General features: G+C 43.0%; 1 protein-coding gene across 1 annotated transcript in view; it reads right to left on the bottom strand.

Annotated features, from left to right (window-relative positions):
- Positions 1-15,556, bottom strand: part of LOC107119726 (neurexin-1-beta-like) — a 197,921-nt gene that overhangs the window by 139,057 nt on the left and 43,308 nt on the right. Inside the window, exons 4-5 of the mRNA XM_015422304.1 lie at positions 12,757-12,846; positions 10,967-11,283 (exon numbers count right to left, since the gene is read on the bottom strand). Coding sequence (XP_015277790.1) covers positions 10,967-11,283; positions 12,757-12,846 — 407 coding nt within the window. The remainder of the gene's footprint in view (positions 1-10,966; positions 11,284-12,756; positions 12,847-15,556) is intronic.

Below are 15,556 nucleotides of genomic sequence, written 5' to 3'. Positions count from 1 at the left end.
TATATATATATATATATATGTGGATAGATAAAAAAATAAAGTGCCAAGAAAAAGATGCTAGTGGAATAATTCGCAGCTGAGATGAGATTTAGAAGCTGTATGTGTCTGAACTTGTAGTGAGTGTCTAACAAGGGACACCTGTCGGCAAATTTCAGCTTTCCTGTTGCAAGGATGGCAGTGCAGTAACTCCTAAAAAATGGGAAATCATAAAATTGCCAGGTGTGTTTCAGTGAAATCGGAAAAGGAGCAATAAAATGATGTAGACCAGGAATACAGACCCAAATCTCCACAGGGCACTGATGACCACTCAGAGCAAAGGTTCCCAAAGTGATATATGGAGTGTGATTTTTGTTTCTTCTCTGATTTAAAGGGCTTTTTCCATCACAGTCACACACTGGTGGATCACTTTATCAGAGGAGACACGTTAAAGTTCCATAGGGCATGCAAGATGGAATTGTTCCGGCAGGACTTTCGCTAATCCTTTTATTTTCAGCTCTTATTGGTTTGCCAGACGTTTTCTCTTTGGAATATTTTCTAGGTACTGAGAGAAAGTCAAGATTTTACATGTTTTAACAATGATGATGAAGAAGAGTTGGTTTTATACCTCACCCTTCACTACCCAAAGAAGTCTCAGATCAGCTTACAATCTCCTTTCCCTTCATCTCCCCACAACAGACACCCTGTGAGGTAGGTGGGGGCTGCGAGAGCTCTCAAAGAACTGTGACTGACCCAAGGTCACCTAGCTTGCTGCATGTGGAGGAATGGGGAATCAAACCTGGTTCTCCAGATTAGCGTCCTGCCGCTTTTAACCACTACAGCAAACTGGCTCTGAAATATCCCCATGAAGCTTCTACTCTAGATCCCTTCCAGTCCAGTTTTCACCCAGGTCATGGGACGGAGATGGCGTTGGTCGCTCTTACTGACGACCTCCGTAGGCACCTGGATCGGGACGGGTCGGCGGCGTTTCTGTTGCTAGACCTGTCGGCTGCATTCAACATGGTTGACCACCAGCTGCTTGCCCACTGCCTCGCCGACGTGGGAATACAGGGACTCGCCTTACAGTGGCTTGTCTCTTTTCTCCAGGGTCGGGGGCAAAGGGTGGTGCTTGGGGAACAGCAGTCTGGGAGACGCCTACTTCAGTGTGGCGTACCCCAGGGCGCAGTACTGTCCCCGATGTTGTTTAATATCTTTATGCGCCCCCTTGCCCAGGGGGCTCGGAGGTATGGGTTGGGTTGCTATCAGTACGCTGATGACACCCAGCTCTATCTGATGTTGGGTGGCCGGTCGGACTCCAGACCGGAAGATCTGGACCGGGCATTACAGGCCATGGCTGGCTGGCTTCGGCTGAGCTGTTTGAAGCTGAATTCGGCGAAGACGGAGGTCCTGTGCCTGAGCCGTGGCGGTTCAGGGTTGGGGGTCCCACTCCCGGCCTTCGATGGGGCACCTCTTGTGCCAGCGCCGGAGGTTAGGAGTCTGGGGGTGCTCCTGGATGCCTCCTTGACAATGGAGGCCCAGGTAGTGGCCACTGCTAAATCGGCCTTTTATCATCTTCTGCTGGTTCGGCAGTTGGTTCCCTTCCTTGACTGCCGCGACCTGGCGACAGTAATCCATGCGACGGTCACCTCGAGACTTGACTACTGTAATGCTCTCTACATGGGGCTGCCCCACGCGACGGTCACCTCGAGACTTGATTACTGTAACGCTCTCTACATGGGGCTGCCCTTGTCCCAAATCCAGAAGCAGAATGCCGCAGCCAGGCTGCTGATGGACCTCCCACGTTGGGAGCATATCCAGCCAGTGCTTAGGTCACTGCACTGGCTGCCAATAGCATACCGGATTCGTTTCAAGGTGCTGGTGCTTACCTTTAAAGCCCTACATGACCAGGGACCAACCTACCTGAGGGACCACCTTTCCCCATATGTACCCCAGAGAGCACTATGGTCAGGGGCCCAACACCGATTGACTATTCCGGGCCCCAAGGATGCAAGGCTCACCAGTACCAGGACCAGAGCCTTTTCTGTGGTGGCTCCCTACTGGTCGAACGAGCTCCCAGAGGAGATCAGGGCCCTGCGGGACCTTTTACAGTTCCGCAGGACCTGTAAGACGGAGCTCTTCCACCAGGCTTTTAAATAGGAGCCGCCACTACTGTTACCATCAATGATCCTATTGAACGTCTGGATCCTAGGTCTGGCCCAGTTGTATCGCTAGGCCCATCGGCGTGAGGGATGATGATTGGACGAACAACGTGGATTTAGATCTGGAAGCACGCCATCTAATCTTTAGTACTGCAGGCATTTTACTGCTAATTGTTAATTCATGTCATGAATGAGTATGTGTTTTATGTAGTTTTAAAAATTTGTATGGTTATGCCAATTAGGTACATTGTACCGCTTTGTTAGCCGCCCTGAGCCTGTTCGCAGGATGGGCGGGATATAAATATAATAAATAAATAAATACATGGTTTTGTTGTACTTTTAAAAATGCTGTGAGTCACCCCGAGCACTGTGTTGCGGGAGAGGGGTGGGATATAAATCTCAAAATAAATAAAATAAGCACATATATATTCTTGACTGGCTTTAAAAGAAATACGTTGATAACCTCCTTGCACCTGCAGGATAGCTCAGTTAACAGTGTCTCCCACTTTGCACAATCTGGCAACCATCACAGAAAACCTCCCCCTTCCTCTGCTCTGATCTGGACGGGTCAAGCTAGCCCAATCTCATCAGATCTCGAGAGCTAAGCAGGGCAAGTCCTGGTCATTGCTTGGAGACCAACAAGGATGTCTAGAGTCACTATGCAGAGGCAGGCAATAAGAACATAAGAACATAAGAGACGCCAATGTTGGATCAGGCCAAAGGCCCATCCAGTCCAACACTCTGTGTCACACAGTGGCCAGAAATACCAGTGCCATCAGGAGGTCCAGCAGTGGGGCCAGGACATTAGAAGCCCTCCCACTGTTGACCCCCCCCCCAAGCACCAAGAAGACAGAGCATCACTTGCCCCAGAGCCCCTAGCTATACCTTGTGGCTAATAGCCACTGATGGACCTCTGCTCCATATGCTTATCTAATTCCCTTTTGAAGCCATCCATGCTTGTAGCACCCACCACTTCCTGTGGCAGTGAATTCCAAGTGTTAATCACTCTTTGGGTGAAGAAGTACTTCCTTTTATCCGTTCTAACCCGACCGCTCTGCAGTTTCATGGAGTGCCCACGAGTTCTTGTATTGTGAGAAAGGGAGAAAAGTACCTCTTTCTCTACCTGCTCTTTCCCATGCATAATCTTATAAACCTCGATCATGTCACCCCTCAGTCGTCTTTTCTCCAAGCTAAAGAGCCCTAAGCGCTTTAACCTTTCCTCATAGGGAAAGTGTTCCAACCCTTTTATCATTCGAGTTGCCCTTTTCTGCACTTTTTCCAAAGCTATAATATCCTTTTTAAGGTGTGGTGACCAGAACTGCACACAGTATTCCAAATGAGGTCTCACCATTGATTTATATAGGGGCATTATTATATTGGCTGATCTGTTTTCAATACCCTTCCTAATAATCCCCAGCATAGCATTGGCCTTCTTTATTGCAGTCACACACTGTCTCGACATTTTCAGTGAGTTATCCACTACAACTCCAAGATCTCTCTCTTGCTCAGTCTCTGCCAGTTCAGACCCCATCAATGTGTATTTATATTTAGGATTTTTGGCTCCAATGTGCATCACCTTGCACTTGGCCACATTGAACCCCATTTGCCATGTTGACGCCCACTCGCCCATCCTTGACAGATCCCCTTGGAGTGCCTCACAATCCTCACTGGTTTTCACCACCCTGAACAACTTTGTATCATCCGCAAATTTAGCCACTTCACTGCTTACTCCCATCTCCAAATCATTAATGAACAAGTTAAAAAGCAGTGGACCAAGTACTGATCCCTGCGGTACCCCACTGCTTACCACCCTCCACTGAGAAAATTGCCCACCTACACTCACTCTCTGTTTTCTATGAACTAGCCAGTTTTTGATCCATAAAAGGACTTGTCCTTCTATCCCATGATTTTTGAGCTTACTTAGGAGCCTTTGATGAGGAACTTTATCAAAAGCTTTCTGGAAGTCAAGGTAAATAATATCTATTGGATCCCCCTTGTCCACATGTTTGTTCACCCCCTCAAAGAACACTAACAGGTTAGTGAGACAAGATCTTCCCTTACAGAAACCGTGCTGAGTCTGCCTCAATAGGTTTTGTTCATCTATGTGCCTACTAATTCTTTCCTTAATAATGGTTTCCACCAATTTACCCGGTATCGACGTCAGACTGACTGGCCTGTAATTTCCCGGATCTCCTCTGGAACCCTTTTTAAAGATGGGAGTGACATTAGCTACCTTCCAATCCTCAGGAATGGAGGCAGATTTTAAGGAAAGATTACATATCTTTGTCAGGAGATCTACAAGTTCACATTTGAGTTCTTTCAGAACTCTCGGATGTATGCCATCTGGGCCTGGTGATTTTTCAGTTTTTAAGTTGTCTATCAGTTTTAGGACCTCCTCTCTCGTCACCTCAATCTGACTCAGGTCTTCCAACACCCCTCCTGAAATCAGTGGTTCTGGAGTGGGCAAGCACTTCTCATCTTCCACAGTGAAGACGGAGGCAAAAAATGCATTTAGCTTCTCAGCCATTTCCCTATCATCCTTCAATACTCCTTTTACCCCTTGGTCGTCCAAGGGCCCCACTGCCTCCCTGGCTGGTTTCCTGTTTCTAATGTATTTGAAGAAAGTTTTATTGTTGGTTTTTACGTTTTTTGCTATATGCTCCTCATATTCCCTTTTTGCCTGCCTGACCTCAGACTTGCATTTTATTTGCCATAGCCTGTGTTCCGTTTTATCAGCCTCACTGTGACTAGCTTTCCACTGCTTAAAGGAATTCTTTTTACTTTTTACAGCCTCCATTACTCTGTTTGTTAACCATGCAGGCTTTTTCCTATACCTGTTTGTGCCTTTCCTAACCTGCGGAATATATATTTTTTGAGCTTCTAGGATCGTAGTTTTAAATAGATCCCAAGCTTCCCCAATTGTTTTGACCCTTTCTACTTTTCCTTTCAGTTTCCTCCCCACGTGTCCCCTCATATCAGAGAAATTACCCCTTTTAAAGTTAAAAATGGTTGTGTGAGTCTTTTTGGCCAATTCTCTATTTGTACAAATGATGAACTCAACAACATTATGATCACTGTTTCCAAGTGGTGCAATCACTTTTACATCTCTCACCAGGTCTTGAGTGTTACTTAGGACCAAATCAAGGATCGCCTCTCCCCTGGTAGGTTCCGTGACCATCTGCTCCATAGCACAGTCATTTAGAGTGTCTAGAAACTCAATCTCTTTTTCCCGGCTAGAACACATATTGACCCAATCAATGTGTGGGTAGTTAAAATCACCTATTATTACACAGTGTTTTTGTCTAGTTGCTATCTTTAAGGCATTCATCATTTTATAATCCTCCTCTATCTTTTGATCTGGTGGGCGATAACAAACTCCCAGTGTTAAGTTTCCTTTTGGCCCCCCTATTTCAACCCAATGGCAATGGCAAGCCGTATCTGTTTGCCTCTTACCCTGAAAACCCTCTGGGGCTGCCGTAAATTGGCTGCAACTTGATGGCACTTTCCCCTTACCCCTTCCTCTGCAGGGATGAACAATTCCTAAATGTAAGGTTCTTTCAAGGCTTGGTATGTCCACGAAGCCCACTTTCTTCCTTATCTTTTAAAATAAGAAACTAGTGTGGATGTTTTACGAAGTTTTCGCTGACCAAAGTATGTATATTTTATGCCTTTTTTCAATAATAAAAAAACCAGTTTTACCAACATCCCGAATGATCACAGAATCTCCTGTTGGGCATATTGCATCAGTAAAGTTTAGGGGGGGGGGATATTTAGAGGATTGAAAAGTCCAACCAGACTGTAAAGTGCTTTTCCTTCAAACCAAACATTTTCAAACTGTTAGATCTCTGTAGCTTGAAGCTCTTATTGTGTTATTTGTTGCAGCTGTTCAGAAAACAGTCAAAATGGCTGGGTTGTGAAACACAGTTGCATCTCTACTCTCCATTTTAAATGGCATAAAGTGGTGTAGCAGGGCTCTTTTTGTAGAAAAAGCCCAGCAGGAACTCATTAGCATAGTAGTCCACACCCAACAGCAAAACCATTAGCATATTAGGTCACACCCTGACAGCACCGCTCATTAGCACATTAGGCCACTCCGCTATGTTACCAGAAGTATGGTCATCCAGCCACACTCACCTTTCTCTTCTTATTCTGTTTACCTTGTTTGTTGTCAAAATCCAGGGCTTTTTTTGTAGCAGGAAGTCCTTTGCATGTTAGGCCACACATTCCCTAATGTAGCCAATCCTAACGAATTTCTGCTATTGGGTGTGGCCTATTATGCTAATGAGCTCCTGCTGGGCGTGGCCAATTCGGGAGCCAGCCGGAACTCCGTTCCTGTGCGTTCCTGCCCGAAAAGAGCCCTGGGTGTATGAATTCAAGAAGTGGTTTCATTGTTAGAGGCATACATTAACCCTTCCAGTAGCAGACAGCTTGGTACCCTCTAACAGAGAGCTATTATGCTGGTGCTGAGGCTGTCCACTTCTGAGAACTGGAAGAACATCCCTCACACCTATCCTAGAGATTCAGGTGGGTAGCTGTGTTGGTCTGAAGCAGCAGAACAAAGCTTGAGTCCAGTGGCACACACTTCTTTAGTAAAAGTGTGCTTGTACATATAAGCTTATACCCAGAATAAAACTTTGTTGGTCTTAAAGGTGCCCCTGGACTCAAACTTTGATCTGAGAGATTCTCCAAAATACATGCAAAATCATTTCCCACTTTTTTTTTTAAAAAAAGGGGGGAATGGATGGAGAACTCCTTACTTGTGCAAGAACTTCATATGAATCATGGCAGGTTGTTATATATTTTTATATCGACCTGTGTGCTAGCTTATTTCACATGATCCTTCTCCTCACTGAAAGGAGGAAGGCTGTGACCACTTCTCTCCTGTATGTGATGGGAACTGTGTGCCTCACTTGGTCTATAGGTTACCCAGTTGGTGAAAGGTCCTTACTTCTTTGTGTAATGAAATGCCAAATCCACTGTTTATAGAACTGTATCTCGGGGTACCCTTCTATATGGTTGGGCCTGCTTCAATTTCTGCTTCCATCTATGGAACAGGCCTCTATAAAACAAGGTGCATCGGAAGTTGCTAGGACCTCAGTATACCAAACAGTTGTTGTTACTCGCATCTCCATCTCTGCTTGCAGAAAGCACCCGTGCCACCACCCACTTTGCAAGCCTTTTTGAATGGTAGTTATTTTAAAAAGAACACCCAAGCACAAGAAACATCCCATTTGCGTTGAGTCCTAAATGACCATTGCGAGCTTGGTAGGGAAAAAAAATCATAACACAGGAAGGTCATCTTTTCACCCCTAACCATCATATTCTGATGTTTTCTTCAGTGAAACTGACATAATACTTTCAAGATGAAGCCTAATCCTAAACTTAAACACCTTGCCATATGTTTAGGTTTGACAAGGTTTTTCTGGAGCTTCTAGTACTCATTTATTTAAGTAGTAGGGTGGCTAGGTCTCCTTGTCAGCACTTTACAAGCTGGCAGGAGGGGATGGGGAAAATGGGGGCACTGTCACTTCCATAGCAAGCTAAGAAGAGATGTCATTGCGTCAGGATGACACTCAAGGTTTAACCACGGAGTTTTGGGCAAATCCTAGCACATCAACCTGCAAGAGTTGTGTGCCAGTTTTGTGCCAGAAGTGACATTGTACATCGGCAAGATGCCTCCCCTCACCCCCCAGATGCCTATCCTTGCCTCCTCAAATCTTCTCAGCAGGTTGCCAGCCACAATCCCTGAAAGTAGTAAACAACCATAAGAGCCCAACCTAAACAAAAATCTTGAAGCCCTCAAAAGCTCTCTTAAAACAAAGTTGTGTTGCACCATTTAAGACAGCTATGTTCATTCTCAGAAATCCTTCACCAGTTTCATTTCTGCATTAAGACTGCTGCTAAAGGCAAAGAAGCAGAGAAAGGAAAAAGCTGACAATCCGATCTGTGTCCTGAATTGTTAAAGTTGCAGCAGAAAAACACACACACTCAAAACACACTTCTGAACAATCACAGTGAAAACCTTTAAGCTATGTGCAGACATTTTAGCAAGTCCAGAATAGGATAGTAGCAAAGCTAACTAACTCAGAGCTATTCCTCTTTGATGAAATGCCCTAGTACATTAACCTTCATTGAAGACCACTGTTTCAAAGGCCTTATTCAAGTTGCTTTCAGGTGGGCAATTAAAGAAGGCTGTAAGCTGCTTTCCCCTCACCTCTTTGATAATCCGTCACATAGTTCAGAGAGATCCCACCAAGAACCCAGAGAACTACTGCTTATACCACTTCATAGGCAGTTATACAGAAATAATGGGGGGAGGGGATAGAGTTACATTACTATATTAGCAGTGTGAAAGCTCCTCCAAGTCTTAGAATGGATCCAAATCAACTTGTTAAAGCTAATTTGGATTGGGCTCCATTACCTCCAGACCACTGCACTCCCCTTTCCGGAAATCAGCCTTCTGAAGGGGAACTGGACAGCTTGTGCTGGGAAGCACTGACTACATTAGAGACCTCATGTTTACCTCATGCTACAAATGCAGTGAAACATAGGAAATTTAGTTCCCAGTACCTCTTGATAGAAATGTATGGGTGCCTCCACTCACATGCAGCAACGTATAAAATGTAGTTCTCAGTGTTTCATGATGTTGTTAGAAGTATATGTACATCTTCATACAAGAACGTAGCCCTTAAGCATGAGACTGCATATGAACACATATGCAGGCTGAAGCAGATCAAAGGTCCATCTGATCCAGCATCTTTTTTCTCACAGTGGCCAATGATATGCTCTCAGAAGGCCCACAAGTAGGGCTCAGAGGCCAAGGTCTGCACCTTTTATTGCTCTCAGGACTATTATTCAGAAATGTACTGTGTCTGAATATGGAAGTTTCATTTATACATCATGATAATAATGGCTACGGATGGATTTAGCCTCCATATGATAGATTCAGGTGGGTAGCCGTGCTGGTCTAAAGCAATAGAACAACATTTGAGTCCAGTGGCACCTTTAAAACCAACGACGTTTAATTCTGGATATAAGCTTTTGTGTGCATGCACACTTCTTCAGATACCTGATCTTCAGATATCTGAAGAAGTGCACATGCACATTAAAGCTTATACCCAGAATTAAATTTTGTGGTCTTAAAGGTGCCACTGGACTCAAACGTTGTTCATCCTCCATATCTATATATCTAATAGTCAAGGATCTCTCTGTGTGCCGATATCTAAATCTGCACATCGGGACCACATGGAGGGTAAGTAGATTTTCCTGCACACTTGGAACACTCCCCAGGTGTGCAGAAAAATCTGAAATGTTGAAAAAACTATATGGGGGGTACTTAAATCCCCCCCCAAGTAAGGGAGCATTCCCTGTGCATGCACAGAGAATGCACTTACCACTGGGAACTGTGGTGGAGGCAGAGCTCGCTGCCATTGCTGCTGTGGGGAGGGAGAAGCCTTGGTGGGCTTGGTGGATGGAAGCAGCACAGGGCTCGCCACAGTTGCTGCTGCCGGGGGGAGAAGCCTTGGCGGGCCCAGTGGGTGGGAGCTGCGCAAGGCTGTGAGCGTGTGTCCCTGGTGGGGGGGGGGGGGAGAAGCCTTGGTGGGCCAGCTGGGAGCCATGCAGGGCTCACTGCAGTTGCCGCTGTCGGGGGGGGGAGAGAAGCCTTGGAAGGCTGGCTGGGAGCTCCACAGGGCTTGCTGCCATTGGCGCTGTGGAGGGGAAACCTTGGCGGGCTGGATGGGCCCGCCTGCTGGGCTCACTTGTGGCCACCTCCTCCATGTGGAGCTTCTGCTACTTCTGCGGGCTGGAAGCCATGTGGAATACCCCCCTGTGAGTATCATGGGTCCTCCTTCTTCTTTTTGTCTAAACTACATCCTGTGGCAGTAAATGGCCCAAGTCTGTCTACTGCCCTTTACCTTCATTGGGTGCCTTCTCTTCTACTAGATATTTCTACCAATGACTACAACACTTGCAAGGGGACACTATGGAAAAGGAAGAAGTGAAGGGGAAAGGTTGCAAGGAAGGTTGGCACAGAAGTTTAGATGGGCTCAGAAATATTAAATTCCTATTCCAATTGTTTGCTTTCCAGCATTTGGCATCATCATCACTCTGCAACATTAAAGGCTGCATGAGAATGGATATTTTGATGCTATGTGACAAAGCATTTCCATGAATGTAAAATATCTGAGGAACAATCCCCAATTAAATGTCCTCAGGTATATGAACGGGGAAAGCTGAAATACTGAAAAATATGCTAACAGCTAAATAAACAGTTGTGGACTTAATGGACCTTTAGTTTGACTTGGTAGAAGGTAACTCCTAGTAAAGACAATCTAGTGCAGACTTTCTAACCAGCAGTCATAAATCCAGATGGACCAGGGCCTGTTCTTGTATTATGCTAATACTTTCATTAAAAACCACAGCTTATATGTTTGATTCCAGAACATGCATGCTGCACTTGTAGAGCAAAAGCAGGTGTAGAAGATGTTAGGCCCTAATCCAATAGAGTGCTATCATGCAGTACAGTGAATATCCCATCTCTATGTGTTCCTGTTATGGCTGGCATCAGGAAAAAAGGAAATACATGTCTAGACATGTTCTGGAAGATAACAAGGTCACACCACCCACATTTCCACCCTTTATTTGATTTGGCACACCAGGCTACCACGAAAGAAAGAAACCACCACAGGTAATATCTAGCCAAGGCAACCATAGCCTTATTTCTTTAGAAAGGGTTTTGAACCTGAAAAAGTGCTTGCAGAAAACACAAAAATACACAATCTATAAAATAACAGCTTTTTGTTTTAAAAATTAGAAGGAGTTTGACTAACCTGACCAATGGGTTCTTTTGTGGTTGGCTTTCCTCTTCTAGCTGTACTTGTAGCTAGAGTAGTGGTGGTTTCCATGACCGATGTGGACATCTCAGACTGCATTGCAGTGGCGGTTGACTCAGTTGTCATAGAAGGCACTTCACCAACAAGTCTCACATTCCCTTCTATCACAATGTTGGCATCGTTCTCAGCAGCCATGTTCAGGACTTTCAAGCCATTGTAGTAGAGTCCGGAAAGCTGACCCTGAAATGGATGACCTCGCTCCTTGCCTCCAATTTTTATCGTTGCTTGGCTATTGAAGATTGTGAGCTGACGTCCTGCAAAGATAGTATTACATACATGCAAAAAATGTTGATTGTGAACACTACACTGTTAAATAGGGTGATTTTTAACAGATTATTATGGGGTGGAGGATGATAGCAATAAACTATAAGAAAGGATTTTACTCATAATTCATTGCTTTTAATGAGGCGTCCATGGAATGTAGAATAGTTGAACTATGCAGATGATATCTTTTATTTATGCTTCATTTTTTGCTGAAAGGCCAATTAAAAATTTGTTTCATATCATCACTTCAGTACTGCCTAGGCCCTGGCCCTTCCCCTTCTTTGGGGAATTACATTTTAGGGGGTTTTTTTTGGTGTGTGTGCATAGGTCAGATTTCTGGTTACCAATTGCACCATACTAAATTTTCAGGACTGGAAGTGTTCTGATACCGATTTTAAAACATTTCTCTCATACATACATTCCTAAATGTTTCTCTATGTAATATGAAAACTTCTCATGTCCGATAAATTCTAACATCAAATTATATGCTTTCATATCACTATCTGCTTGCGTATTTTTAATGTTCAGAATTTATACATAAAGGGTTGGTATTCTGACACACATACACACTAAGGAAGCATGGGATACATAAAATATACTAAAAATTTCAGAAACACAAATGCAAGAGAGAGGGAGAGGAGAGAGAGAGAGGCGGAGGTATGTCTGGCTTTCAGCAAATCTATTGACTAAAAGAAAAACCAATAAAATTAAAAGAAAATATTTGATGTAAAAAGCAACTTCAAGGAATGATACACGTATCGATGGAAGAGTCATGTCACATTGTTATTTAAAACAGAAATCCTCACCAATGCAAACCCATTTATTAAGATGATTATTAATAATAAACATGATATTCTCTTTAGCCAATTGGCTTCTGCTCATCATAAAAGCATGCACACAATGTTAAGCTCACTTTTAATTAGCGTTTGTTCCAAAATCCCCTTAGAAGGTTGCAAACGTTAAAGGGACTTTCATCTTGTTTGGCAAGTCATATTGCCCACTATTTAATATAACCTACAGTTTAAACAATGATTTTTGTTTGTTTCAGGACCATAATGAAGATCTCATAACTACACACACACATATATGTATATATAAATATATATTTTAGTTAAGAATTTAGATGATGGAACATGTAACATAATCTATGAATGATTTATCAGTTTTGGTTAATATCTGCTATGAGTACCTTCATAGATTGAGTTAGTGGATTATATTTAACAGTCCCTTTAACCTTAAGTTAACAGGGTAAGATTATTAAACAGGCGGTATTGCTAAAAATGTATAGAAATTATTATATACAAGGTATGCAAATATTTACTCTATGTTTTACTGTTTAAAATTTGTTTTTAATTTAGTTTTACTGAAAAATTTATTGTTTTATGTTTATTGGTGTTACAATGAAGCACTACTTGGTTATGTTCAAATTATTTTTTATTTGAAGTTTTAATCAATGTTTTTACCTTTGTCGAGTAGCCATTCATCAACTACTCGACCAAGCCGATATGGAATTCGCTGTCTAGCAATCGCCAGGCGCTCGTTATCATTGTTTCCTTTAAAGTTTAAAGAGACATTTCATTGGTTAAAATCTGTAAGGTCAAAGGTTAAAAGTTAATACTTAAAGCTTGAGCTAAACAATTGCCACATGATGTTTTTTTTGAAAAATTTGGAATGTTTTAAAAAGTGCTAGCTAGAACATTTCATGGTTCAGACTCGTCATTCATTCTTTATTTTATTTTAGCAAACAAAATTATTCCTATGTTAATTGAAAATTAGAAATCTGCATTTGAGCTAGGTTATTAAACTTATGTTATAGACAGACCCCCCAAAAACAAATTTAAACATCAAATACTAGCTTTACAAAAAGAATGATCATTGACCTCAGGGTTTTGTCCTTTCTTTTTTGTTTTTGATGTTTCTTATTAACTAGTTAAAACATGTTCAGGTGAAACAGGTTTAATTTTGCAAAATACCTCTTGCGCCAATTCTCTTAGTCCAGGTTAGTCATTTAAAGAAGAAGAACAATGAAAAGCTTAACCACCATCAAAGGCACACTTACTTCTGAGATATAGAAATCGATCTGATATAATTTATATCCTAGTCAGAAAAAAAATACATTTTAAAAAATTCTCTAGTTTCCAAATCAGTTCCAAAGACTTCAGTATAATGAACAGGATATCCATTGCTCTCACACAATCACAGGATATAACAAAAATGTTTTTAATACACAGCACCAAGGCTTTGACAAAAGTGATGCCAGGAACTGTTGTTTCAGGGTATCCAAAGGCACTGACCCAGGGAAAGTTAGTCAGATTTAAGGTGTTGCAATTGAAGACCCAGTGATTTCAAACTGATTTCCTCTGGATCAGAGCCTTTAAACTGGGAAGACAATTGACATGTTTTTAATAATGTTATGAGCTGTGATACACAAACCACTTGTGGTCACTAAATTTGCATTTATTCATGCCCAGTAATGATATGGGGACACAGCTATCAAAGGTGTAGGTATGCTGACGAGATAGACACAGAAGGGTGGTGGGGGCCAATGGCAGGAAACTGACTTTCTCTTCTATGAGGATCTTTTCTGTCTATGATACACATAATGAGATTCCACACGGCTTCATTTTTACATTGCTTCAACTGCAAGACTCAGTTCACAAAAACAATCAGCAATGAGGCAGCTTGTTGAGCATGTAGCCACACGGAGATTGTGCCACTTGGTATCCTGCTCAAACAAAGCAATTCTCTGTGTGGTTCTGGTTATTTTTACTACATGCAACATCTCCTTTTTTGTTATGTGGAGCGACTTCCACACAAACCCATTTTATTGTCCTCCTAGGTCAGGTGGAATCAACAAGGTGCTTGGATGAGTGGAACTGCCATGGAGTTTAAATACATCACTCCCCCGCACTCACCCAAAACCCCAGTGGCTCAACACATGAGGTAGCAAAGATAAGATCCAAATATACTCAGTTCCAGCCATAACTGCAGAACCATCCTGATCTAGGGGATCAAATGTTAAACTACACGCAACATTTGGGACCCGTGACTGGATTTCCTAACCTGTAGTTTAAGCTGTCATGGAGAGGGCCAACTGAATTGGGGCCATTCTGCATGAGCGCTGGGAGTAAAAATGTTTTAAATAAATAAATAATGTTGTTCCCCCACATGGTGTTTTCCCTAGAGAAATCCATTCCTCCAAGCTGTCATTAGACTAAACAGAAAGGGGAAAAACTTGATAATAATATCGATGATTGGTCCCCTCCCCCTGTGCTGGGTCTAATGGCAACTTGGAGGCAACAATTTGTGTGTGTGTGTGGGGGGGTGACACAGGGAATACAGTTAACTTCCCTGTGCCACTCACAAAGTTCCAATTCAAATGCCACCAGGGGCGTACCAAGGGCGGGGTAGTAGGAGTGGTCTGCTCAAGCACAGGGCAGGCAATAAGCACTGCCTCCATCCCTTCCCACTCACTTCAGAGGAGCCACTTGGCCAGATGAATGCAGCGAGCCCCCCCCCCCGGCTTCGCCTCCACAGCACTCAGCACCCATAATGTGCGGCTCAGAGGTAAACAGTAGCTGCTGCCAAGCCAGCCAGGCAAACATGCACCACAGTACATAGCTCCATTTCCACAGCCACCTCCTATGGAGATGCTCTCTGAGCCCAGAGAAAGCTGGAAATTGTATTCCCACTCTGTGGAGATCAGCCAGCTACAGTTGAGGGGCAAGGTAAGAATGTCCCATTCTGCCACTGGAAAATTTATTACGGAATGTATTAAGAAGAATTGCATGCAGTAGCAAATTCTGAGGAACGAGGCTTCATATCTCTGAACGCTTGCTTAAGGAGCAATTTAATACAGTGGTTAATAACATAATTTGTATCTCACTTTTTCATTTAACAATACATTGATTTATTGTAAAAAGAACTCAGCGGTAATCCTACATGTGCTTATTTGGGAATAAATACCACAGAACTAATTAAATATCTCTGTGCTGTTTCCTCTGTAGAAATGCATGCACGGAAGTTCACAGTATATTAAAATTGCTCGTAACAAAAGATAAAACAATGCCAAAATCCAATAACCAGCAATGACATAAAAACCTAAAACTGAAATCTGTAAAAAAATCAACTTGTACAGCAGAAGCACCTCAGAACTGCTATCAATATTAAACCATTAAATAAGAAAAATAACCAGTCAGTAATGAATATCCACTGCATATTTACCAAGGGAGAAGACTCTTTGCGAAACCCAACCAGATGAGC

Source organism: Gekko japonicus, unplaced genomic scaffold (genome assembly GCF_001447785.1).
Source record: "Gekko japonicus isolate JY-2015 unplaced genomic scaffold, Gekko_japonicus_V1.1 scaffold1066, whole genome shotgun sequence".
Taxonomy (NCBI): Eukaryota; Metazoa; Chordata; class Lepidosauria; order Squamata; family Gekkonidae; genus Gekko; species Gekko japonicus.
This window is presented reverse-complemented; position numbering and strand designations above follow the sequence as displayed.